Source organism: Leucopleurus acutus, assembly GCF_964270905.1.
Source record: "Leucopleurus acutus genome assembly, chromosome: 16".
Taxonomy (NCBI): Eukaryota; Metazoa; Chordata; class Mammalia; order Artiodactyla; family Delphinidae; genus Leucopleurus; species Leucopleurus acutus.
In genome coordinates this window covers 65,507,496-65,533,694 of record NC_139158.1, presented here as the reverse complement: position 1 = coordinate 65,533,694, position 26,199 = coordinate 65,507,496, and the positions used below count along the sequence as shown (strand labels likewise).

The window sequence follows — 26,199 nt, the reverse complement described above, 5'->3', positions numbered from 1 at the left end:
CCAGGGCCCAAACCCGTGTCCCCTGCATTGGCAGGCAGACTCCCAACCACTGCGCCACCAGGGAAGCCCCACAAATATTACTTAATGACATTCTTAATCCTTCTACCTAGGACTGTATCTGTTATCTTCTATCACAAATGTAAAGTTCCAGCATCTTTCCCACTGCTCTGACCCCAGTGGTTCCCGTTTATCTCTTAGCCAGCAAGACCAGAAACAAAGGGTTGGATGCAGAAAATGAGTTTGTTATAAAATGAATCACTGGTGGCTTTGGAGTCAACCCTTATCTCTCTTTCTATCAGATTAGTGTATTGGATGGCTAAAGTTCATTTTTCAGCTTTAATTTGTGGATTTTTTTCCCTCTCAAAAGATACTTTGCTATAAAGAATGCCTTACTCTTTTTCATTTTTTTTACCCTGAACATTTAGATTTAAAGACTTAGTTCAAACAGAATAGTCTAGTTTAGGAATATCACAGTAGGATTACCAGTTCTTAAGATAATAAAACATAATGCTTTTTGGATGATCAGAAATCATTTTAGAATCTTTTAGGACCTTTGGGGCATTTGTATTAGTATCAGTTCATATAAAGACTCAATATATGAAAGGTTGAAGGTATTGAACTGAATTTACTCTGACATACTTAAAAACAACAACTTGACTGAGAAGGACAGTACTATATGATATTTATTTGTGGAATCTAAAAATCAAAAACAAGCTCATAAATACAGAGAACAGGTAGGTTAGTGGTTGCCGGGGGCGAGGGGGTGGGTGAAATGGATGAAGGGAGTCAAAAGGTACAGACTTCAAGTTATAAAATAAATAAATCATGGGTATTATGTATAGCGTGGTGACTATAGTTAGTAATGCTTATTCCATATTACAGTTGCTAAGAGACTAGATCTTAAAAGTTCTCATCACAAGAAAAAAAAATTGTGTTAACTGTGTGGATATTAACTAGACGTATTGTGGTGATCTTTTCACAACATATACAAATGTTGAATCATGTTGTACACCTGAAACTAATGTTGTATGTCAGTTATACCTCAATAAACAACAACAAAATCTGGTATCTCGTTTGCTTAACATTCCTTTCATGTGCTCATAAAAACAATGTAGACTATTGGGGAAATTTTTAAATGATTTTGCTTTCTGACTTATTTTGGAGTCAAACATTTGAGTGTATTATGTGACATTTTAGGCTTTCTAGTCATTTTACCTGAACCAAAAAAAGAGAGAGACTTCTGAATACTTGAAAGATTATGTATTCATAATGATCATGGTGCTGGTAAATCAAACCATTTAATTTTAGTATTTCTCACTTTACATAGTTGACAGCATAGAATAATAGCATATAACATCTTTACCAAAAAAATGTTTAAGGTAGTTTTCCAAAGAAAATTTTGTTTTAATATATTTTCTTTTGCCATAGCAGTGAACTAGTACTATAAAATAAAAATTTTATGTAATTTAATGCATCAGCAGCCTTAGGTGTTTATTAATGTTGGCCTAAAAGCCCATGTTCATGGTAAGACATAAATTTGAGAAATTATTTACTTGATTTTTTGCATCAATGTGCTATCTTTCATCTTAGGTCTATCATTTGGCAAGTGTACGCTTACGTGATTTATGTTTAAAACTGGATGTTTCAAATGAGTTAAGAAGGAAGATATGGACATGTTTTGAATTCACTTTAGTTCACTGCCCTGATCTGATGAAAGACAGACATTTGGATCAGCTCCTCCTTTGTGCCTTCTACATCATGGCAAAGGTAACGTATAAGTTGGGGGAAGCTCTTTGCCGTAGTTACCTGTATTTGAGGCCTGAGGTGAAAATCTGTTGCACTTGATTGTTAGTTTGCCTTAAGTGCTACAAGCCAACAGTGGTAAATTCCAGCTACTGTATCTATTTCTATGGACTCTTCATTACTTTCTTTTTTTTATTTTATAAATTTATTTATTTTATTTATTTCTTATTTTGGGCTGTGTTGGGTCTTCGTTGCTGTGTGCAGGCTTTCTCTAGTTGCAGAGAGCGGGGGCTACTCTTCCTTGTGGTGCGTGGGCTTCTCATTGCAGTGGCTTCTCTTGTTGCAGAGCACAGGCTCTAGGCCTGCAGGCTTCAGTAGTTGCAGCACGCGGGCTCAGTAGTTGTGGCTCACGGGCTTAATTGCTCCATGGTATGTGGGATCTTCCCGGACCAGGGATCAAACCCGTGTTCCCTGCATTGGGAGAGGCAGATTCTTAACCACTGTGCCACCAGGGAAGTCTTTCATTTACTTTCATAGTAATCAGCCTTCTTGCTTCATAGGAATACACTGGTTGTAAAAAAAAATTGGAAAAGATCTTAGAGACCATTTTTGGTAAAATGGTTCTCCACACTATTAATGGAGAACCATTTCCACCATCACCCCGTGACACCTCTAATCTTGTACTTTAAAGTAAAATGATCGTTACATTTTAGGCGCGTAACTGAGGCCCAGAGGTGAAAGTAACTTGGCCAAAGTTACACAATAAGTGACAACCTATGTTCTCCTGATTCAGAATCTGGTATAAAATAGCTTCTATACTTTATTGCTTTCCAGTGATTTATTCTGTTGCCTCAGAAGAGCATTTTACTTTCTAGTTGCTACAATATGTTTTAAGTCATAAAATGGCATATCTTACTTGTCTTTAAAAATTCTAATAGGTCTGAAACAATCATCTGTACCTTTGGTCTTGATCATATTGGCCACACTACCAGTCCTAGCAGATGTAGATGTTACAACCTAATTTTTCAGCTTTTTGAGGCAGAGGACATGTTCTCAAACTCCTTTGTGACTTCCTTCTCACATTACATCTTTAAAATCTCTATACAAAATAGGTATTAATAAATGTTATTAACTAATCTTTTTTTAAGCTGTTACTATTTTTATTATTTCTCTTAAGGATACCAGAACCCTAAAAAGCAGCATTGGGTTTATAACTTACAGAGAGTTACAAATATTTCCTTCTGTGGTTACAGTTTTTATACATTTATTCCACAACAACTAGATAACATACAGCACGAAAAAGACCACATAGTTACTCCCCTTTTATAGTCACATTCTACATTGGCATCCATACTAATAATCCTTTATATTGGTATCACTCTTTCCTCTTTTAAAACCACACCAATTTGCATACCTCATTTATTTTACCATTCCAAGAATCTCTAGGGTTATTAGGACTCTGTGCTTTCACTGCCGAGGGCGCAGGTTCAATCCCTGGTCAGGGAACCAAGATCCCACAAGACACATGGCATGGCCAAAGAAAAAGAATCTGCAAAGTCAAAACAGTAACAATAACAGCAACAACAAAACCAAAAGTTGTCCCAGAGCTAATAATATCACTGGGGTTCCCAGCAGAAGCAAACTACTTTGAGGTATGAAACACTCAACCCTGAAGCCATTCAGTATTCACACAAATTAAATCCTTATTAAAACAGAACTAAAAAATCCAAAATTATAAAACAATCAAGGAAATAAGCCAATGTGAGTATGTCAACAGATAAAATTTAGAGCAGGTTAGATATTCAAAAATTTCAGGTAATGGAATTATTGATCTCAAATTATGCAATTATATGTTTTAAATGATTCAATGTATAAAGGAAAATTCTTTTTATGAACAAAGGCCAAGTCACTTTAAAAAGGACCTGAAAGATGTCAAAAAGAACTGAATGAAACTTGTAATGGAAACAAATTCCAAGCCAAAAGACTCAATGGATTAGAATGTAGAGCTGAGGAAACGAAAAAACAGCATATCACATAGAGATGGAAAATACAAAAAATCAAGAGACATAGAGTTACGAAACATTTTTTCTTGTTCCCTTCCTCTTTTGTTCTCTTCTGTTGTGATTTGATGACTAACTTTAGTGTTGTGTTTCAATTCCTTTTTCTTTTTTGTATGTGTATCGTAGATTTTCAATTTGTGGTTACCATGAGGATTTGATATAGCAATCTATATATAAACAAGATTGTTTTAAATTGCTGGCCTCTTAATTTCAAATGCATTTCCAATATCCTGCATTTGTGTTCTCCCCTTCTTGTAATTGCTGGTTTTGATATCATATTAGCATGTGGATGATTTCCTACCTTTACTGTATGTTTGCCTTTACTGGTGAGCTTTTCCATTCGTAAGTTTCTTGTTTCTAGTTGTAGCCTTTTCTTTTCTGCTTAGAGAAGTTCCTTCAGCATTTGTTGCAAAGCTGGTCTGGTGGTGCTGAATTCTCTTAGCTTTTGCTTATCTGTAAACCTTTTGATTTCTCCATCAAATCTGAATAAGAGCCTTGCTGGTTAGAGTATTCTTGGTTGTAGTTTCTTCCATTTCATCACTTTAAATACATCATGCCACTCCCTTCTGGCCTGCAGAGTTTCTGCTGAGAAGTCAGCTGATAACCTTATGCAAGTTCCCTTGTATGATAACCTTATGCAAGTTCCCTTGTATCGTTTTTCTCTTGTTGCTTTTAGTATTTTTTCTTTAATTTTTGTCAGTTTGATTACTCTGTGTCTCGGTGTGTTCTTCCTTGTGTTTATCCTGCCTAGGACTCTCTGCCCTTCCTGGACTTGGGTGACTGTTTCCTTTCCCATGTTAGGGAGGTTTTCGGCTGTTATCTCTTCAAAGATTTTCTCAGGTCCTTTCTGTCTCTCTCTTCTCCTTCTGGGACCCCTATAATGTGAATGTTGATGCATTTAATGTTTTCCCAGAGGTCTCTTTGACTGTCTTCATTTCTTTTCATTCTTTTTTCTTTATTCTGTTCCACGGCAGTGATTTATACCATTCTGTCTTCCAGGTCACTTATCCAATCTTCCACCTCAGTTATTCTGCTATTGATTCCTTCTAGTGTATTTTTCATTTCAGATATTGTATTGTTCATCTCTGTTTCTTTGTTCTTTAATTCTTCTAGGTCTTTGTTAAACATTTCTTGCATCTTCTCTATCCTTGCCTCTGTTCTTTTTCTGAGATCGTGGATCATCTTCACTATCATTTTTCTGAGTTCTTTTTCCAGAAGGTTGCCTGTCTCCACTTCACTTATAGCTGTTCTTCTGGGGTTTTATCTTGTTCCTTTATCTGGGACATATTCCTCTGCCGTTTCACTTTGTCTGACTTCTTGTGATTGCGGTTTCCATTCTGCAGGCTGCAGGATTGTAGTTCTTCTCGCTTCTGCTGTCTACCGTCTTAAATAATCATTTGTGTTTTTTTGAAAACTACCATAGCTCAGGCTTTGCCATTTCTGTGGAGAACATCATTATGGAGAACAGGTTTAGTGCTAATGGACAGTGAAGGAGAAGAAAAGAGTAATTTAAGTGAACTCTGTGATAATAAATAGACTAGAAGGGATTCCTTTATGGATCACTAATTTATTTTCTTTCTTTTGGCCACCACTGTGACTTTTCTAAGTGTTAAAACCCTATAGTCTGTTCTGAACTATTAAAAGCCTAATCCTGTAATACCCTCTGTCTTATTGTGAATCACAAGACATTTTCTATCCTTTAGTATGTGGTTAATTTTAAATAAGTACTTAAAAACTAATACAACTGGAGACTGCAAGGGATTCAGCAGATCTGAGTTTTCTTATATCATTCTTTTTTATAAAGAAATGCATTTTTGGTAGTTATATCATAGCAATCTTAGTGCTTTTGATTAATGAAACTACTAGCTGAGTCTCCACAGGCCACAAAGCCTGAACTTTTTTTTTTTTTTTTTTTTTTTTTTTTACTTTTCATTTATTTGTGCTGCAGTGGGTCTTCGTTGCTGCATGTGGGCTTTCTGTAGTTGCGGTGAGCGGGGGCTACTATTCGTTGCGGTGCTCGGGCTTCTCACTGCAGTGGCTTCTCTTGTTGCGGAGCATGGGCTCTAGGCACATGGGCTTCAGTAGTTGTGGCACATGGGCTCAGTAGTTGTGGCTCACGGGCTTTAGAGTGCAGGCTCAGTAGTTGTGGTGCATGGGCTTAGTTGCTCTGCGGCATGTGGGATCTTCCCGGACCAGGGCTCGAACCCGTGTCCCCTGCATTGGCGGGTGGATTCTTAACCACTGCGCCACCAGGGATGTCCCCAAACCTGAACTTTTAAGGTAGTAAAAGTCATAAATGGTAGTGGATTTTAGTTATTGAGTGGCCTGGGGTTAATGGCTTTCTGCAAGACTCCTCTCAATGCTAACCTGTAATTGAAGTTTTTGTTCAGAGCCATTTTTCTTTTAAAAGCAGTTGATAAATGCAGTTCTTATTTTCCTTAGGTAACAAAAGAAGAAAGAACTTTTCAAGAAATAATGAAAAGTTATAGGAATCAGCCTCAAGCTAATAGTCATGTGAGTTACATTATTTTTCCTCCTGTCCCAAAATAGATTTGTACTATTTCTCTGCTGACAAGTCATGTAAAAGGTAAACTTCTTTTCTAGTTTTACTACAGATTTTTTGGTTTAATGGACACCATTAAACTCGAGACAGTTTTAATTAAAAAACAGTTTCAGTGGAAGCCAAAAATCTTGCTGTTTCTGACTAATCTATATTATTTATTTATTTATTTATTTATTATTTATTTATGGCTGCATTAGGTCATCATTGCTACACATGGGCTTTGTCTAGTTGCGGCAAGTGGCGGCTACTCTTCGTTGCGGTGTGCAGGCTTCTCGTTGCAGTGGCTTCTCTTGTTGCGGAGCACAGGCTCTAGGCACACGGGCTTCAGTAGTTGTGGCACACAGGCTCAATAGTTGGCTCACAGGCTCTAGCGCGCAGGCTTAGTAGTTGTGGCGCACGGGCTTAGGTGCTCCACCGCATGTGGGATCTTCCCGGACCAAGGATCGAACCCGTTTCCCCTGCATTGGCAGGCGGATTCTTAACCACTGCACCGCCAAGGAAGTCCCTATATATTATATATGCATATACTTTTCACACGTTCTCTTATTCCATTTGTTCATTTATTTGAGTAGGGACATTTTTCACTAATGAAAAATATTTATAATAATAATATTCTTTAATCATATAAGACTTGATTCTCTGATGATGTTTAAATCCAGTGAAATTTGAGGATATATTAAATTAAGTCTAGCTTCTTTTTCCATCTGATAAGAATCTTAATGTTTGCATCTTTGAATAGATATCAGGCATTTCTGATATAATAGCCCTGGTGAGAATTCTGTACAGTCTTTCAGTCATGGAAATATAAAATGTTAGCGTGACCTGGCACATAGTAAGCATTTAATAACTGTTAGCTCTATATTATTGTTATTATTGTAGCTGAAGAACACAGGATTAGGTTACCTTAAGGCCTTGGTCATTCAAGAACCTGATTGCTCTGCTCTAAAGGAGCATAATGGCCTCTTCTCTGGCCCAGTGATCTGCCACCTTAGACAAAAAGAGAGATGTGGTAGCTCAGATATCCCTGGCCCCAGTACCAGTAGCCATACCCCCTTCTATCAGCCCCACAGATAGTTTCACTTCTTTACTTAAGCCCCAGATATACTGCTAGCAAAATAGAGATATTAGAAGAGCCAAGTATAGGCGTTTCTTACACCCTGTGACAGGGTGGAAGAGGCCTGGTTTCCAGGCCTCTTCAGAAAAATCCCTTAGGAACAGAGCTTAGAGAGGTTCAGAGTATCCCTTAAGATCATTAAGTTAATGTGGGTCAAAAATGGTTTAAGCCACAGCTTCCTAAATATTCTCTCAATACCGATATCCATAGGATGAGGGGGAATGGATCATTCCTTTCAGCTACCTTGGAGGTTAAAAACAGTTTAGGGGCAGGGAGGGGAACAGATTTTCATGTGGCCATGTGAAAGGAGATGGGTGTGGGATGGGAGCAGGAAAACAAGCCCCAGTGAGATCAAATGAGTCTCATGTAAGCAATTAAAAAGAAGAAGGAATAGGTTCATATCTTTTAAGTTGCTTTTATTTGGCAAAATCTTCTCATCAGTGTTTAGTTGCTCCTTACTTAATTCTTCTATTTTGTAACCTTCTGCAGTGGTTATATTTCAGGTGGTAAGCTCTGCTTCAGTATCCCCTCTTCTAAGATGTTTGCCGTAATCTGCATTTACCAAGGGCTACTAACATCTTGCCCTTGATTATCACCCGTACAGACAAATACTTTTTAATTGGCTTGATATCTTGTTCTTATTTTGGTTTTGCTTAACCTGTGCCTCTTTGTGACTCAGCAGTCCTTTTTGTCCCCTCTGATCTATATAGGTTTACAGAAGTGTACTGTTGAAAAGTATTCCAAGAGAAGTTGTGACATACAATAAAAACCTAAATGGTGATTTTGAAATGACAGATTGTGGTAAGTTGCCCAATTTAAGATTCTATATGTAGTACACTGTTGGTTACATTGTATATAATACAGTGGATGTCCTGGAGTTAATTGTGTAGGTGGGGTGGATAATGCATATGTGTTGGAAAGAAGCAAATGACTTTGAGATAAATATGGGTCAGGTACCTCCCTCCACAGAAGTTGTGTATTGAAACCATTAATTTATCGCATGTTAACTGTGTTTTAGAAGTTTTCTAGTATACTTATACACATTAATAAAAACTCATAAAAGACAATAAAATTCAAAACTAAATCTGAATGACAGGGAAAGTAAGATAGCTGTCAGTGATTTGCCTGTGGAGAACATTAAGGAAATGTCCTGTTCATTAATAAGTGTATAGGTATTCTGCCACCATCAGCAAAAGCAAGGTCTCCACCTTGTTACTACCATCATGCTAAGACTTCAGGCACTAGTAATTTTTTTGAAAGAAAGAAGAATCAAATGTTCAGTATTCATATGTTGATAAGTTGTAAAAATGCCTTTTCAGCCCGTCTCTTTTCCTTGTCTCATCTGTCTCCTTTTCCTTGTCTCACTTTCTATCACTTAATGTATATATATGTGTACATGTGTATATAAGTACTGTAATTTATTTAATTTCACAGTGTGGGACTTTTAGGTTGTTTCCAATTATACACAGCTTTGCAAGGAACATCATTGTAGGTTGATCTTTGGTCCACATCCTTAGGGTAAATTCTTAGAGAAAATTGACTGGGTCAAAGACATTTTTTTTTAATTACCCAAATATCCATGATAATTATGGTGTCTACCGGGATCTGAACTTTTAAGATCTTAACAAAAAATTCTTGAATAATAATGTCCTAGAATCTGATCCCATCTAAGGTTACACAGGCCAAACTCAGTTCTTTTTACATAGATAAATTATCCCTGAGCCTTTTCAAGGCAATGAGAAGTACATTAGGAAGTAAACCTGACAAAATACAAAAAAAAAACCTACCTATTTTTGTTATACATGTTGCTCACCTGTCCTGGGTAGTTTTTCTGTCCTTGCAAAACCAGGCATCAGGTTAGCTGGGAAACTGTGTGTTCTATGAGAAACAAAGTAACTGCTAGCGAGTGTTTGGGATACAAGGAGCAGTGAAGTTCAAGACAGAATTTGTTAAGTTTGATGATAAAGCTTGAGGTAACTGAAGGTTAGCTACCCTCTCTACAACATAAAGGTTTCAGGTCCAGTTCTGTTTTATATACATTTATTAACTAGATATTTATTAGCAGGCAAACAAAAAACCATTCTTAAGATCCTGTCCAGTGGTGATGGCACAGAGCAGGGAGAGTATCCAGTGATAATAGACTGAGGAATTCCGGCACCAAAAAAGGGACAAAGTTATTGAGGAGGATACAGTCTCGCAAGTCTGTGTTCAGATAAGACAAGTTCCAGTGCCTGGAGCTGTGGCTAGATGCTATGACCTAGACTTGGACACACCAAAGAACACCACCTTGGGAAGAAGAGTTCTGGTTCTATAAACAAATTCATAATTAGGAATAAAATAATTACTATTTAAAAAAACACACAGTTTATGCATCCTATGCCACCTGACCAACCACCTCCTCACATAAAAGGTTCACTCAAAGTAGATGCCAAGATTCCAGAGCAGGATTCTGTTAAACTTAAAGCCAAGATCAAGCAAACAACATGCGTCAGAGTTCAGGCCTGGGCATCATTCGTAATAGTAAAGCCCCACAGACCTCACTGGATCTCTCATGACTATCATGCTGTTGCGGGTAGTGTCTCAAATATGTTAATCAATCTTTTTTATTTTTAATACATATGTATATTCTTTTTCATATTTTTTTCCATTATGGTTTATCATAGGATATTGAATATATTTCCCTGTGCCACACAGTAGGACTTTGTTATTTATCCATCCTACATACAGTAGTTTGCATCTGACTTTGTTATTTATCCATCCTACATATAATAGTTTGGCATCTGCTAATTCTACTCCCGATCCTTCCCTCCCCCACCCCCACTTGGCAACCACAAATCTGTTCTATACATCTGTGAGTCTGTTTCTGTTTTGTAGATATGTTCATTTCTGTCATATTTTAGATTCCACATATAAGTGATATCATATGGTATTTGTCTTTCTCTTTCTGACTTACTTTGCTAGTATGATAATCTGTAGGTCCATCCATGTTGCTGCAAATGGCATTATTTCATTCTTTTTTGTGGCTGAGTAATAATCCATTGTGTCTATATACCACATCTTCTTTATCCATTCATCTGTCGATGGATATTTAGGTTGTTTCCATGTCTTGGCTATTGTAAATGAACATATGAGTGCATGTATCTTTTCAAATTATAGTTTTGTCTGGATATGTGCCCAGGGGTGGGATTGCTGGATCATATGGCAACTCTATTTTTAGTTTTTTGTGGAACTGCCATACTGTTTTCCATAGTGGCTGCAGCAGTTTACAGTCCCACAAGCAGTGTAGGAGGGTTCCCTTTTCTTCATACCCCTCCAGCATTTTTATTTGTAGACTTTTTTTTTTTTTTTGGCTGCGCTGCGTGGCTTGCAGGGTCTTAGTTCCCCAACCAGGGATCGAACCCGTGCCCCCTGCAGTGGAAGCGCAGAGTCCTAACCACTGGACTGCCAGGGAATTCCCCATACATTGTCTTTTTGTTTATGTTTCCCTTGCTGTGCAAAAGCTTATAAGTTTAATTAAGTCCCCTTTGTTTATTTTTGCTTTTATTTCTGTTGCCTTGGGAGACTGACCTTAAAAAACATTGGTATGATTTATGTCAGAGAATGTTTTGCTTATGTTCTCCTCTAGGAGCTTTATGGTGTCATGTCCTAAATTTAAGTGTTTAAGCCATTTTGAGGGGTTTTTCTGTGTATGCTGTGAGGGTGTGTTCTAACTTCATTGGTTTGCATGCGGCTGTCCAGCTTTCCCAATACCACTGGCTGAAGGGACTGTCTTTTCCCCATTGTATATTCTTACCTCCTTTGTTGAAGATTAATTGATCATAGGTGTGTGGGTTTACTTCTGGGCTCTCTGTTCTGTTCCATTGATCCATATGTCTGTTTTTGTGCCAGTACCATGCTGTTTTGATTACTGTAGCTTTGTAGTATTGTCTGAAGTCTGGGAGGGTTATGCCTCCTGCTTTGTTCTTTTTCCTCAGGATTGCTGTGACAATTCTGGGTCTTTTATGGTTCCATATAAATTTTAGGATTATTTGTTCTAGTTCTGTGGAAAATTCATGGGTTATTTGATAGGGATCATATTACATCTATAGATGTAATATTTGCTTTGGGTACCATGTCATTTTAACCATATTAAATCTTCCAATCCAAGAGCATGAAAAAAAAAAAAAAAAACAAGAGCATGGGATATCTTTTCATTTCTTTGAATCATCTTCAGTTTCCTTTATGAATGTTTTGTAGTTCTCAGCATGTAAGTCTTTCACCTCCTTGGTGAGGTTTATTCCTAAGTTTTTTTTTAATGCAATTTTATTTTTTTAAATTAATTTTTATTGGAGTATAGTTGCTACAGTGTTTTGTTAGTTTCTACTGTACAGCAAAGTGAATCAGCTATGTGTATACATATATCTCCTCTTTTTTGGATTTCCTTCCCATTTAGGTCACAGTAGAGCATTGAGTAGAGTTCCCTGAGCTATACAGTAGATTCTCATTAGTTATCTATTTTATACATAGTATCAGTAGTTTATATATGTCAATCCCAATCTCCCAATTCATCCTACCCACCCCCCTTTCCCCTTTGGTATCCATACACTTGTTATGTACATCTGTGTCTCTTGCTGCTTTGCAAATAAGATTATCTATACCATTTTTCTAGATCCCACATACATACATTAATACACGATATTTGTTTTTCTCTTTCTGACTTACTTCACTCTGTATGACAGTCTCTAGGTCCATCCACGTCTCTACATAAGACCCACTTTCATTCCTTTTTATGGCTGAGTAATATACTATTGGATATATGTACCACATCTTCTTTATCCATTCCTCTGTTGATGGACATTTAGGTTACTTCCATGTCCTGGCTATTGTAAATAGTGCTGCAGTGAACATTGGGGTGCATGTGTCTTTTTGAATTATGGTTTTCTCTGGGTATATGCCCAGTAGTGGGGTTGTTGGGTCATATGGTAGTTCTATTTTTAGTTTTTTAAGGAACCTCCATACTGTTCTCCATAGTGGCTGTACCAATTTACATTCCCACCAACAGTGCAAGAGAGTTCCCTTTTCTCCACACCCTCTCCAGCATTTATTGTTTGTAGATTTTTTTAAGTGAATTGTGGGGGTTTTTTGTTTTTTGTTTATTTTATTTTATTTTTGGCCGCATTGGGTCTTTGTTGCTGTGCATGGGCTTTCCCTAGTTGAGGTGAGCGGAGGCTACTCTTCGTTGCGGTGCATGGGCTTCTCATTGCGGTGGCTTCTGTTGTTGCATAGCATGGCCTCTAGGTGCATGGACTCAGTAGTTGTGGCTCACAGGCTCCAGAGCGCAGGCTCAGTAGGTGTGGCACACGGGCTTAGTTGCTCCGCGGCATGTGGGATCTTCCTGGACTAGGGCTCGAACCCTTGTTCCCTGCATTGGCAGGCAGATTCTTAACCACTGTGCCACCAGGGAAACCCTGTTTGTAGATATTTTGATGATGGCCATTCTGACCCATGTAAGGTGATACCTCATTGTAGTTTTGATTTGCATTTCTCTAATAATTAGTGATGTTGAGCATTGGTCATTGATGGAGATATGCCTAACAGAAGCCCTATAGTAGCCACCTGTGGAGAATGAGCTACCTGATTAAAACACTAGCTGGATACTCATGGACTGTGCATTCATTATCATATTAGCAGAGCACCCCAGACTGGCATTCTTTTTTTTTTTTTTTTAATATTTATTTATTTACTTGGCCACGCTGGGTCTTAGTTTCGGCACGCAGGATCTTCATTGCAGCATGTGGAATCTTTTTTAGTTGTGGCATGGGGCATCTAGTTCCCTGACCAGGGATCAAACCCAGGCCCCCTGCATCAGGAGCACGGAGTCTTAACCCCTGGACCACCAGGGAAGTCCCCAGACTGGCATTCTTGATTAGAACATTTGAGAGACCCAGATTATAGCTTAATTAAGTAACACAAACATAATGCCCAAGTGTATGATAGTAAATTGAAAACTTTACAGTACTTCCTCAGAGGCTTGTTTTCAGAATTAAAAAAAAAATGATGCATGTGTGTGGTGTTTAATACAAGGCCTGCTCATAGTAAGGCCTCAGTAAGTAGTAGTTATTATTTATTATTTTGTTTATAAGCAATATAAAATTTATTGTATTTTATTCATGAGTATATGGCTCTTTAAATGTCTTTTTTTTTAAGCTAATTTTTCTAAGGCTATATTCCTTACATAAAATCCTTTAAATGTTGAAAACTAGGTCACACACACAAAAACAGTTAAAGCAAATCCTCTCAAGGGACAAAAATTCTGTTTCCATGTGAGATGTATAACATTGATACCTGCAAATTGATAATTAAGTGACTTTATTCACATTAAATCTATTTTATAGTCACCAGATAGACAACCAAGATACGGATGGAGCACATTTTCTTTCTAGACTGTTTAATCTAAACAAGATTTACTTGGTTTTAGATTATAATGATGCCCTTTAGAGCTCATGAGAAACTGCCAAAATGGTCTAAAACCACTGTAGTAGTTTTGAATTGGTGTGTGGTCAGTGGCTCTTGCATAACTGGAGCTAAATGGCACTGCCCTCTCAATCCGAAAGCCAGTCTGAAATATTTACTGCACACTGTTAACGGTGAGGAGCAAAAACGGTAAGGAAGGACGTGGTAGGAGAAATATAAAATAAATACTAAATGCTTACTCCAGGGGAGTGCTGCTGTGCTGATCAAGCCCATCATATCTCAACCTGACCCTTGAATTTATAAATAAATTGTGATCTTCTTTCTTACTTTCATCTTAAAATAATTTTTCTTCTTTACTTTCTCCATTTTTAAGTGGTAAGAATCACTATTTATGCCTCTTCTCAGACTGAAGCCTAATGACAGTATACAAAGAAACCAGCATCAGTCACTTGAGCAGCTCCTCTGGGGGTGATGGATGGGGGTTTCATTAATTTGTGCATCCCAAACAATTTGGGCGTGCCCATCCTCTGAAACCAGTTCCCCTGAGAAATGGGTATCTACAGTGCCCTCAATGTCTTTTCCCCTGAATGCATTTATATTGTCCTGGGATATAAAATTAAGCATGTATTATGGTTGCAGTTGTTGGCCACCTGCAGCCCTGGGGTAATTTGCCTTCTCCCTTCCCACTTTCACTTCAGATCGTTGGAAAATTCTGAAGCCAGAGATCCAGGCTAAAAATTTCAGCATGTCTCTCTGGAGCTCTGCAGATAATATCTCCTTTTTTCTAAGGGCTAGTCTCATTCACTGGTAGTTTATATAAAACCACATTTTAATTGCTTGACAGTGTTGTATGATAATCCAAAAAAGACATTCCTCTTATTCATGGGAACAGTAGGGAAAATTATGAAACCATAATAGTTCATTGGTTCGTTTCATGAAGTATATCAAATGTATACCATGTGCCTCAAATTATGTTAGGCAGAGGTCCCTCCTGCCCTCTGAGGGGAAACAGATTTGAAACAATTATAGCACCAGGCAGGGAGATCTCATTCTCTTTCCCAGTCTTTCATAAGTTCCATCTCCTAATGTATATGTGATAAGATGGTCACCGGCCTACTGAGGCTTTGATTTCTGAGTGCTAAAGTCCTTAAAGAGGTGGGAAGGTAGAGATCTTTTTCCTGCTTAAAGGACAACTGACATCTTGTTTTCTGTTTTGAAATGAAAAAATACTAAACAGCTAAATGAAAAATAGCTAAATAAAATCATGTTTAGTTAGAATCCAAGGTCCCAGAGAGTTTTAAATGTTTGGTTCCTTCAAATTAAGTATAGCTCCTTACCTTATGTAACTATTAACAACTGGAAATGGAATAACACAGAAACATGAAGAAGTAACTGCCTCCAGAAATTTCTAATCCAAGGAGGACATATAATAATTTTAATTCATCTGTATAACAAGAATAACCTACAACAGCTGTTATTAAGCCATTGTTTACTGCCTTGGGACAGTGTCCCCCAGGATGGTAGTAACTGTTATGGGGAAGAGCGACTGTACGTAGAAAATTTGAGAAGTATGGAATTAAAGTGAACATGTGTTTTTTTCTAATTGCAAAAGTTCTCAGAACCTTTAATATACTAACATGTATTCTGAATTCCTAAGAGGAGGATATACTACTATGCAACATTTTTTCAACTTATTTGATCACATAGCTTTTTTCTGCCCTATTAAGATGCTGCAAAAATAGCAAGAGTAAAAAAGACATCCAAATGGAGATCCCTATGGAGGTTCCCTGTGGCTGCCTGGCCCTTGGACCATGTTTGAGTTTTTCTGGTTTTCCAAAGGTGGAAGCATGTTTCTACCCATGTTTTCAGAATTGAAAATGAGAAAGTTTTCTCACATGTTGAATTCTTTTTAATTGCTGGTAGTTTTCTTAGCTCCTATGCATAGATGATTCTTGTAGGTACAAGGAGAAGATGGTTTGTAATACTCTTTCCCAAAAAAGAAGAGGATAAAGTTCTGCCTGGTGTCACAAGCTACTCCAGAATTACAGTAATAAACAGGAAAGCACCTTGGGGCAAGCTATCATTTTACAACTGAGGACGCCAGTTATAGACAGCACTAAGGTTCCTGTTGTGCGTGGGAAAATAAGACTTTTTGAACACCTGTCACCTGCCATGTATTTGCAGAAAAATAAACATAAGCAATTCACCTTGCTTCTTCCTTAAACTATGAGGATACACTTTACCTTTTAGAGTCTTTCCACCTTTTTCAAAGAGTCAGTATGAATATCTGCAGGCTTTTGTTATCTGAAACTCAGGGTTTGCCACTGCTACCCATACTCTGAAGCTCAGTTTAGGTAAACTTCAACCCAGGGCTGGTGCCCCTCTAAGAACCACCGGTGACAGTGAGCTCAAAAGGTAGGGTTGTGAAAACATTCTTGCTGAAGTGATATCTAGAGAATAGAGTACCAGCTTAAGTTTACGTGTTTGCATTTCTATGATTCCAATCTAATTTATCCATCATATAGATGGATTTCTGAACCTTTTCTAAAAATATTAATTGTCTTACATAAAGATGTGGGTTTATTTGGTTTTTTTTCCTTTTATATTGTAGAGAGAGTTGTGATTCAAATCGCCAACTTATAGATTAAGGTACACCTATCACAACACTGAATTCTTTTTTTTTTTTTTTTTTACATCTTTGTTGGACTATAATTGCTTTACAATGTTGTGTTAGTTTCTACTGTACAACAAAGTGAATCAGCTGTATGTATACACATATCCCCTCCCTCATGAGCCTCCCTCCACCCTCCCCACCCCACCCTTCTAGGTCATCACAAAGCACCGAGCTGATCTCCCTGTGCTATATGCAGCTATCTAATTTACACTTAGTAGTGTATATATGTCAATGCTACCCTCACTTCGTCCCAGCCTCCCCTTCCCCCACTGTGTCCTCAAGTCTGTTCTCTACATCTGCATCTTTATTCCTGCCCTGCCACGAGGTTCATCAGTACCATTTTTCTAGATTCCATATATATACGTTAATATACAGTATTTGTTTTTCTCTTTCTGACTTACTTCATTCTGTATGACAGACTCTAGGTCCATCCACTTCACTACAAATGACTTGGTTTCATTCCTTTTTATGGCTGAGTAATATTACATTGTACAACACTGAATTCTTTTAACAGATTTGGAAGATGCTACAAAAACACCTGACTGTTCCAGTGGACCAGTGAAAGAGGAAAGAGGTGATCTTATCAAATTTTACAATACAATATATGTAGGAAGAGTGAAGTCATTTGCATTGAAATACGACTTGTCAAATCAGGACCATGTGGTATGTTTTATATTTTACTACTTTATTAACATCTGTACTCATAATTGGATTACTATGAGTTTATTTTGCTAGTAAGTGTTTCAAAGCTAAAACCTTACTGATACTTTTATAGGAGAAAACATAGTAGTAATTAGAGTGATTAAGGCTGTGATACAACAGAGACCAGAGGAAATCATGGAAATTTTATCCACACTGTGATTATGTTGTTAGAAATTATGAATGCATATGGGCAAGGACTAGATGGGAACATGGAAAAATGAAAACAGTTCTGGTGGTTTTTTCCTTTGTTTTTGATTCCTATTGTTATATCTCTGAGATAAGTGTTTTTCTCAAGATAAAAAGAAAAGGAAATAAATAGGCTTGAATCAATAATAGAAGCAACACTAAGAAATTTTTATTCAGACTCTAGATTTGACAGTACCAGCAGGCCTTTCAAAGTATTATCAGTGTATAAGCTGAAGTTGGTTCACAGGAGACCAGACTTCAGTTATAAGAAAGAGGAGTCTAGTAGAAGCTGCATCCAGGCAGTAGCCATATATGTGTCTATGTATCTCTCTATATTTCTGTCTTTGTCCCTTTCAAGGAATATGGTCTATGATTATCCTCAGAAGCCATGACCACTCAATCTGTTCCCTCAGTTCCACCACCCGCACCATGTGCTATACTGTGAATATATCTATTATCAGCCAATTAAAAAACAAAACTAGGGCTTCCCTGGTGGCGCAGTGGTTGAGAGTCCGCCTGCCGAGGCAGGGGACGCGGGTTCGTGCCCCGGTCCGGGAAGATCCCACATGCCGCGGAGCAGCTGGGCCCGTGAGCCATGGCCGCTGAGCCTGCGCGTCCGGAGGCTGTGCTCCGCAACGAGAGAGGCCACAGCAGTGAGAGGCCCGCGTACTGCAAAAAAAAAAACAAAAACAAAACTAGTTTTCCTAGCTTCAAGTGAAGATGCTGAATGAAATATTAATTAAGGAGTCATCTCCATTCTTGGAATAGAAACATTGTATAGATTATTAAAAGTGAGTCCCTTCTCACTTTAAATCTTTTGCATTTCAGTATAAAGTCTTAACCATTTCATTAAGAGATTTGTTCCATATTGGGCTCATCCTGCTGGCCCACAGAATGCTCTGCCTCTCTTTTATTTTCTGTGCTACTAATTTGGTTGTGGGTATGTGCGTGTGGAGAGAGATTCTTATTGCAAGTGTTAGGACATAGATTACTCTTTGCTCCACTTTCTGAGCATTGACATAAGGTTCCTATGCTCCTGGCTTACTGCTTCTGGTGTCTTGCTCAGAATTCTTCAGAATTTCCTGAAAGATCCAGGAAAATAAATTTTAGTTTATCTATTAGTAATTGTTGAAAAACAAGGGTTAATGAACCATTTTTTGATTTTCTTCAGCCATAAATAACCTCTTACAGTATAACTGACTCCTAACTAGGAGATAGCAATAAGAATAAAAACATGGGCTTCCCTGGTGGCACAGTGGTTGAGAGTCCGCCTGCCAATGCAGGGGACACGGGTTCGTGCCCCGGTCCGGGAAGATCCCACATGCCGCGGAGCGGCTGGGCCTGTGAGCCATGGCCGCTGAGCCTGCGCATCCGGAGCCTGTGCTCCGCAATGGGAGAGGCCACAACAGTGAGAGGCCCGCGTACTGCAAAAAAAAATAAAAAATAAAAAAAGAATAAAACCAGGGCTTCCACCAAATGAACTTTCACTTCAGTGCAGTGGTTAAGAATCCGCCTGCCAATGTAGGAAACACAAGTTCGAGCCCTGGTCCAGGAAGATCCCACATGCCGCGGAGCAACTAAGCCCGCGTGCCACAACTACTGAGCCTGCGCTCTAGAGCCCACAAGCCACAACTACTGAAGCCCATGTGCCTAGAGCCCATGCTCCGCAACAAGAGAAGCCACCGCAGTGAGAAGCCCATGCACCACAATGAAGAGTAGCCCCCTCTCACCACAGCTAGAGAAAAGCCCATGTGCAGCAACGAAGACCCAATGCAGCCAAAAATAAATAAATATATATATATTTTTTAAAAATAAAAACATGGCAAAGAAAAAAAAGTTCCATGTTGACCCTTCACCTGGCTTGGGGCTGGGGTGGGACAGGGTGGATAGTGCAGAATAAAAATGGTGGGATTCAAAAAAAGAAAGAAAACCTTTTATCTTATAAAAACTTTACTTTTGTATTATTTCAGATGGAAGCTCCACCACTCTCTCCTTTTCCACATATTAAGCAACAGCCAGGCTCTCCGCGCCGCATTTCCCAGCAGCACTCCATTTATGTGTCCCCACACAAGAATGGGTCAGGCCTTACACCAAGGAGTGCTCTGCTGTATAAGTTCAATGGCAGCCCTTCTAAGGTAAGTTGCACACAAACTTTACTCCAAAACAATGGTGTACATGTGTTAAATACTGGATTTCAGATTTCCAATTAGTAATCTTTAATCTTACCCCTTTTTTTGCAAAGTTACTGCTAATAAATGTGAACCATTACTATGGCAAGTTTCCTGTGATCAAGAGCAGTGTATTCAGTTGAGGTAGTTTAATCCTTTACGATTGATGTGGTATCGGGGGAGTTCAGTCCAAGAGCCCAGTGTGTCCCTGCTCAAGCACGATCTTGAGAAGGACCAGTAAGGCAACACCTGCAAGTGGTCAGACATGGGGAACACTATGTGTAAAGGAAGGCCTTAGAAGTGAAAGTTCATTTGGTGGATGGCAACCAGGATAGTGAAAGGTCTGAAAACAGAGGCCTCTTCTTACTTACACAGACAGCTCTATGGTTATCTCCATCTTTATTCCCATACAATGATGAAGATGTGATAGGGACATGATTGCTGTTTTCAGATAATTCAAGGGCTATCAAGTAGATACACTCAGTATGTCTCCAGAAGCCAGAATCACTACTAACTGGAAGAAACTGTAGTGGGACAGATTGTAACTCAGTCCAAATACATGGCAGCTCCTTAACTCATTAGTTTCTCATTTAGTTCCACAGACATCTATTAAGTTCCTGCCATGCTTAGCAAACAAAGTTGACTGAGATATACTGCACAGGCTTGCATTTCTTCTTTATAGAAGTTGATTTTATATGAGGACTTTTAGAAGAAATTCTTGCATAAAATCAGAAATGGGACCAATTGAATTGTAAGGCAGTGATTTCACAGTCATAGGTCAGAATCTGGGGAGCTTGTTGAACACAGATACCTGTCCCATAGACTTCCTGTATCACAGAGCTCTGGCAGGCAGGTCTCCTAGACTGTTGTGATGCACAGCTTTCAGGAGCAACTTCTCTAAGGCTGCCTTACAGACCAGCAACATCAGCATCACCTGGGAGCCTGTTAGAAACGCAGACTCTCAGGCTTACACCAGCCCAACTGAATTTGAATCTGCATAGTAACAAGATTCCCCAGACGATTAGTAAGCACATTAAAGTTTGAAAAGCACTGCTTCAGGAGGAGGATCTCAAACTTTAGGGAGTATCAGAATCACCTGGAAGGCTTGATAAACTATAGATTGCTGGGCCCAACCCCCAGAATGTCTGATTCAGTAGGTGTAGGGCGAGGCTTGAGAAATTGCATTCCTGATAAGTTTCCAAATGCTTCTGCTGCTTCTGGTCTCATGTCCACATTTTGAAAACTACTGCTATAAGGTAAATCCAATTTTTAAAATCACCTGAAAAGATTAGTTCTAATCACCCTTATTAGGTTGGCCTAGATTCAAAAAATAATCTCTACCCCAGTGTTCAGCTTTGGATAGAGGATAAAGGGCAGGAAAAAGCAGTTAGCTTAGTTCTTGGCTGCTGTTTCTCCCTTTTCCCCTTTTACTCACACATGTCCTCTATTTTTGCACAGAGTTTGAAAGATATCAACAACATGATAAGGCAAGGTGAGCAGAGAACCAAGAAGCGAGCAATAGCCATCGATGGTGATGCAGAATCACCTGCCAAACGCCTCTGTCAAGAAAATGATGACGTTTTACTTAAACGACTACAGGATGTTGTCAGTGAAAGAGCAAATCATTAGTGCCCTTCCCATTTCTATGATAAAAGCACTTTCAAGTTGTTTTGCAGAAAGTTGGGGCTCTATCTTTCAAAACATTCAGCCCTGTAGGTAGTAAATATCACTGAGTTACAAAGAAAAGTTACACCAAAGTTGGGTTTTTTTTACATTTATCCAAAATGTAGTTGACAGATGTATTTTGAGTTGGATTGTAAAGGAATGTTTTAAGTGCCTTTTAAACATATTAATAGTCATAGAATTGTTAAAATATTTGTTCCCTGGGTTTTTCAGGTGAAGTAAGGAGAAACCTCATAATTTTTTGGCTCACTTTTTAAAATAATTAAATGTCTTATTCTTCTGGGCTTTGTAATATGAGGGTGAATAATCTGTTTTTGGTAAGTGTCGTTTGAGGGGTTTGTGTTCCTAATTTAGTATTAAGTAGAGGTTGGGTTCCATGGCATCTGGGCCAGAGGATGATGCCCAGCCTGTCTCTGACCCAGTGTGGTAGCTCCACATCCAGGTGCCAAGACCATTGTGGGTTGTCCAGACACTTCTCGTGCCCTTCCTCTCCTTGAGCAGAAGCAGATTTGTACCTGAACCCCTGCGCTACCCCCACTCCTTGCTTTCCAGCCCTAAGCCCTCTTAGCCTGGTGTCACAACCTGATAAAAGAGATACTTGCTCCTTTTTAAAACTACTATCATTTTGTTTTCCAAACCATTAACTTAGTTATGTATGATTATATTATGTCATGTAATTCTCAAAATAGGAAGCTGCTTCTCAAGCCAGTAGAGTAAAATACAGAAAAGAGTTGTTAGAAACCATATTCCTACTAGTGAGGTAGCACCATGATAATATGTGAGATACTGTTTTTGAGGTTATCATGAGATTGGTCATTCTCAATGTATAATTGATTCCCTAAGAATAGTTGAAACCTTTTTCAAAACCACATTAATGTCACCTCATGCCATATTACTTCCCCCTCTTTGTTCTCAGTATCATCGGTGCATTATGAGTTTCCCATTAGGGTTTGATCACTGGGCCCCTTAAGGGTGTTTTCCGGGGCTTGGGGTGCAACTTTCCAAAGAGTCAGCTGTTCGGTATTCACTTTTTCTAGTGAGTTTCCAGAATCTGGAAGGACATGGATAAGCCATTCTTAATTAATTTTGAGAAAATCTTATCAAATGTATGTTTTTTAAACCACAGACCTTATTTTTTTAAATGCAAAATATTTAACAAGTATTTAACTTAACCGGGGCTTCCCTGGTGGCGCAGTGGTTGAGAGTCCGCCTGCCGATGCAGGGGACACGGGTTCATGCCCCGGTCCAGGAAGATCCCACATGCTGCGGAGCGGCTGGACCCATGAGCCATGGCCGCTGAGCCTGCGTGTCTGGAGCCTGTGCTCCGCAACGGCAGAGGCCACAACAGTGAGAGGCCCGTGTACCGCAAAAAATATATATATATATATATATTTAACTTAACCTATGTCTAACCGTGGCTAATTTGAATTAGTCTGAGATTTGAGTATGAACTAGTAATTACGATTGTTAGGAATTTTATTTTTAAATTTTAAGACGAAAAGTGATTTTGGTCACATTTTACTTTTCTGAAAATTACATCCTCATTTTTTTGTGTAGTATCTACACATGTTATAAGCCAAATAACATCGTCTGTTTGAATCCTTGTATATATTTTTATGTAGCTATGAATACTGTGTCATTTTCATCATCGTTATTAATGTGCAGAATGTAAATGAGCATTTGTACGTTGTCTTTATAAGAAACTCTGGACATGTTTTTATCAGTTTTCAAGACTGAATATCAGTGTACATAAAATGGTTAATAAAATACTGGAGTTTTTTGAGATTATTGAAAAAACTACACTTGAGCTCTTCTGTGTGATGAGATGCAATTGTGCAACCATCTAGAATCTGTATCTCTTTAACTATCTGCTTTATATCTTTTAAATATCTTAGTGTAACTTAAAAGTTAATGTTCCTGGTGCTTTCTAGGAGCTAGGAAGAGAATGGGGAGTGAATGACTGCTTGATGAGTATAGGGTTTTCTTTTGAGGTGATGAAAATAATTTTGGAACTTGATATAGGTGGTGATTGTATAACATTGTAAATTTATTAAATGACACTAAATTTTACACTTTAAAATAGTTAATTTTATGTTAGGTAAATTTCACCTAAGTTGAAAAAGTGCCATAGACACATATAAAAAAACAGAATTAGGGCTTCCCTGGTGGCTCAGTGGTTGAGAGTCCACCTGCTGATGCAGGGGACGCGGGTTCGTGCCCCGGTCCAGGAAGATCCCTCATGCCGCGGAGCGGCTGGGCCTGTGAGCCATGGCCGCTGAGCCTGCGCATCCGGAGCCTGTGCTCTGCAACGGGAGAGGCCACAACAGTGAGAGGCCTGCATATCAAAAAAAAAAAAAAAAAAAACAATTATTTCAAAGCCTTGGAATGGACCAAATTATGATTCTGAATCAAGGAAAAGGCTTCTCTCTTAGGAGTGCTTTCAGGTGTATTTCTTCGTTTGAGGATCACAGCTTAAAAGTTTTTTGGTTTTTTTTAACATCTTTATTGGAGTATAATTGCTTTACAATGGTGTGTTAGTTTCTGCTGTATAACAAAGTGAATCAGCTATACGTATACATATATCCCCATATCTCCTCCCTCTTGCGTCTCCCTCCCAACCAAAGTTCTTTTCTAATTAAGATTTTTATGTAGTTAGATTATGTTAAATCAAAAAAAAATTTTTTTAAAGAAGGTAATATCCTGCTTGTTTTTATTTTGTTGCTTACAGAACTTTCACTAAGTCAACAGATATTATTGGCTGTTTACTGTATGCCTGGCCCTTTGCTAGGTGCTAGGGATATAAAGGTGAACCAGGCATAGTTCCTGTCCTCAAGATATAATATTTGTAGCCTATTAATATACTGGGGTAAATATAGTAATACAAGTCTACACAAAGACGGATGGTGTTAGCACAGAGAAGGGAATGATTCACTCTGCCTGAATGAGTTTGTCAGGGAAATCTAAAATCACTCTAGGGAATTCCCTGGTGGTCCAGTGGTTCCGACTCCACACTTCCACCGCAGGGGGCACAGGTTCGATCCCTGGTCGGGGAACTAAGATCCCGTGTGCTGTGCGGCACAGCCTTAATTAATTAATTAACTAATTGATTAACTCTAAAGTGGGGGCTAAGTGGTAATTTAGTCGTTAGGGATGAATAACTCTTTGCCAGGGCAGTAGAAGACAGCATAACCAGTAGAAAGTCCCAGAGACTTGAAAGTACTATAGGTGTAGGAATTTCAGATAGTTTAGTGAGGCGGGAGTAAAGTGTACATATATAAAAGTGCAGTGCAAAGCAGAGCTAGAAAGGGACCTTTCTAGTTGGGCTTTAAGCCAGGCTAAGGAGCTCAGGCTTGGTCATTTCCAGTGGTTCTCAACATTGGCTGCAACTGGGGAGTTTTAAAACACACATCAGTGAATGGGTTTCTACCCCAGAGATTTCTGATTTAATTGGTTTGAGGAACAACCTAGTATTAGGATTTTTAAGTACTCCCTAGGTGAGTACCTAAGGTTGAGAACCACTGCTCCAGGTCATGGGGAGCCACAGAGGAGGTTTTGTTTTCTGTTTGTTTGTTTTTTGCGGTACGCGGGCCTCTCACCACCGTGGCCTCTCACGCTGTGGAGCACAGGCTCCGGACGCACAGGCCCAGCGGCCATGGCTCACGGGCCCAGCCGCTCCGCGGCATGTGGGATCTTCCCGGACCGGGGCACGAACCCGCGTCCCCTGCATTGGCAGGCAGACTCTCAACCACTGCACCACCAGGGAAGCCCAGAGGTTTTAATTTTATGTGGATAATGACAAAATCTGAATTTATTTATTTATTTATTTATCTTTGTGGCCAAGCTGCACGGCGTGCCGAATCTTAGTTCCCCAACCAGGGACTGAACCCAGGCCCAGCAGAGAAAGCACCGAGTCCTAACCACTGGACCACCGGGGAATTCCCTAATGTTTATTTTGGCAGTTCCTTAACTTGCCCAAAGATAAGGATACCTGAGACACATTTTAACAATGCAGGCTCCTAGGCCCCACCCTTGACCAATGGAATGAAATCTCCAGGAGAAGGACTTAGGAATTTTGTTAACCTCTGTTCCAAGTGATATTAACCCTCAGGCAAGTTAGAGACTTTCTGGCAGTTCTTCTCAAACTTTAAGAGCATAGGAATCACCAGGGATTGTTAATCTTGTTAAAAACGCAGAGCCTGGGGTTGGGCCTGAGATATTGCTTTTCTAACAAGCTCTTATACCTAACACCAGTGCTGCTGGGCTAAGGACTATGCTTTGAACTGCAAGTTTTAGAAATCTGGAATCTATGCAGAGGATTGATTAGAAGATGTTTATTTAGACTGACATGGGAGACAAGTTAATGGTTCTTAACTTGGTTAATTTTGCCACCTTCAGGGACATGTGTCAATGACTGGAGACATTTTTGCATTTTTGGTTGTCACAACTGGGCATGGGAGGTTGGTGCTACTGGTGTGTAAGGGTAGAAGCCAGAGATGCTGCTAAACATCCTACAGTGCACTGGACAGCCCCCACAGCAAAGAATTTATCCAGCCCCTGTGTCAGTTGTGCCAATTAAGTAAAGACCTGGGCAAGAAGAGCTATATGCTTTACTGCACGGGTAACGGGGATAGAAAAGGAACCACCAAGGGTCACCCAACTCTGGGCAGGTATGGGGTCCCAGTTAGGGATAGCTTCATAAGGAAGATGACTTTCCAGGAAAGATTAATGCTAATAGATTCCAGGTGGGGTAACTAATACACATGTGGGATTATTTGGCATCAATGACAGACCCTTAATATAAAAGAAAATGTTCCTGAGGTTTCAGATTCTGCATGTAGGCAATGGTTCCATCA

At 39.0% G+C, this 26,199-nt stretch overlaps 1 protein-coding gene and 1 long non-coding RNA gene across 2 annotated transcripts in view; one reads left to right on the top strand and one right to left on the bottom strand.

Annotated features, from left to right (window-relative positions):
• Window positions 1-21,391, top strand: part of RBL1 (RB transcriptional corepressor like 1) — a gene marked incomplete at its 3' end in the record, with an annotated part of 73,923 nt that extends 52,532 nt beyond the window's left edge. The window contains exons 17-22 of the mRNA XM_082858217.1: window positions 1,591-1,767; window positions 6,246-6,317; window positions 8,191-8,281; window positions 17,122-17,270; window positions 19,466-19,630; window positions 21,122-21,391. Of these exons, the coding sequence (XP_082714343.1) occupies window positions 1,591-1,767; window positions 6,246-6,317; window positions 8,191-8,281; window positions 17,122-17,270; window positions 19,466-19,630; window positions 21,122-21,292 (825 nt within the window). The remainder of the gene's footprint in view (window positions 1-1,590; window positions 1,768-6,245; window positions 6,318-8,190; window positions 8,282-17,121; window positions 17,271-19,465; window positions 19,631-21,121) is intronic.
• Window positions 1,761-4,284, bottom strand: LOC309973800. Its single transcript, XR_014326842.1, has 3 exons — window positions 4,105-4,284; window positions 3,158-3,292; window positions 1,761-2,310 (listed from the first exon to the last, which is right to left on the bottom strand). It is a non-coding gene; the product is annotated as an uncharacterized lncRNA (long non-coding RNA).
• Window positions 21,392-26,199: the final 4,808 nt, after the last annotated feature.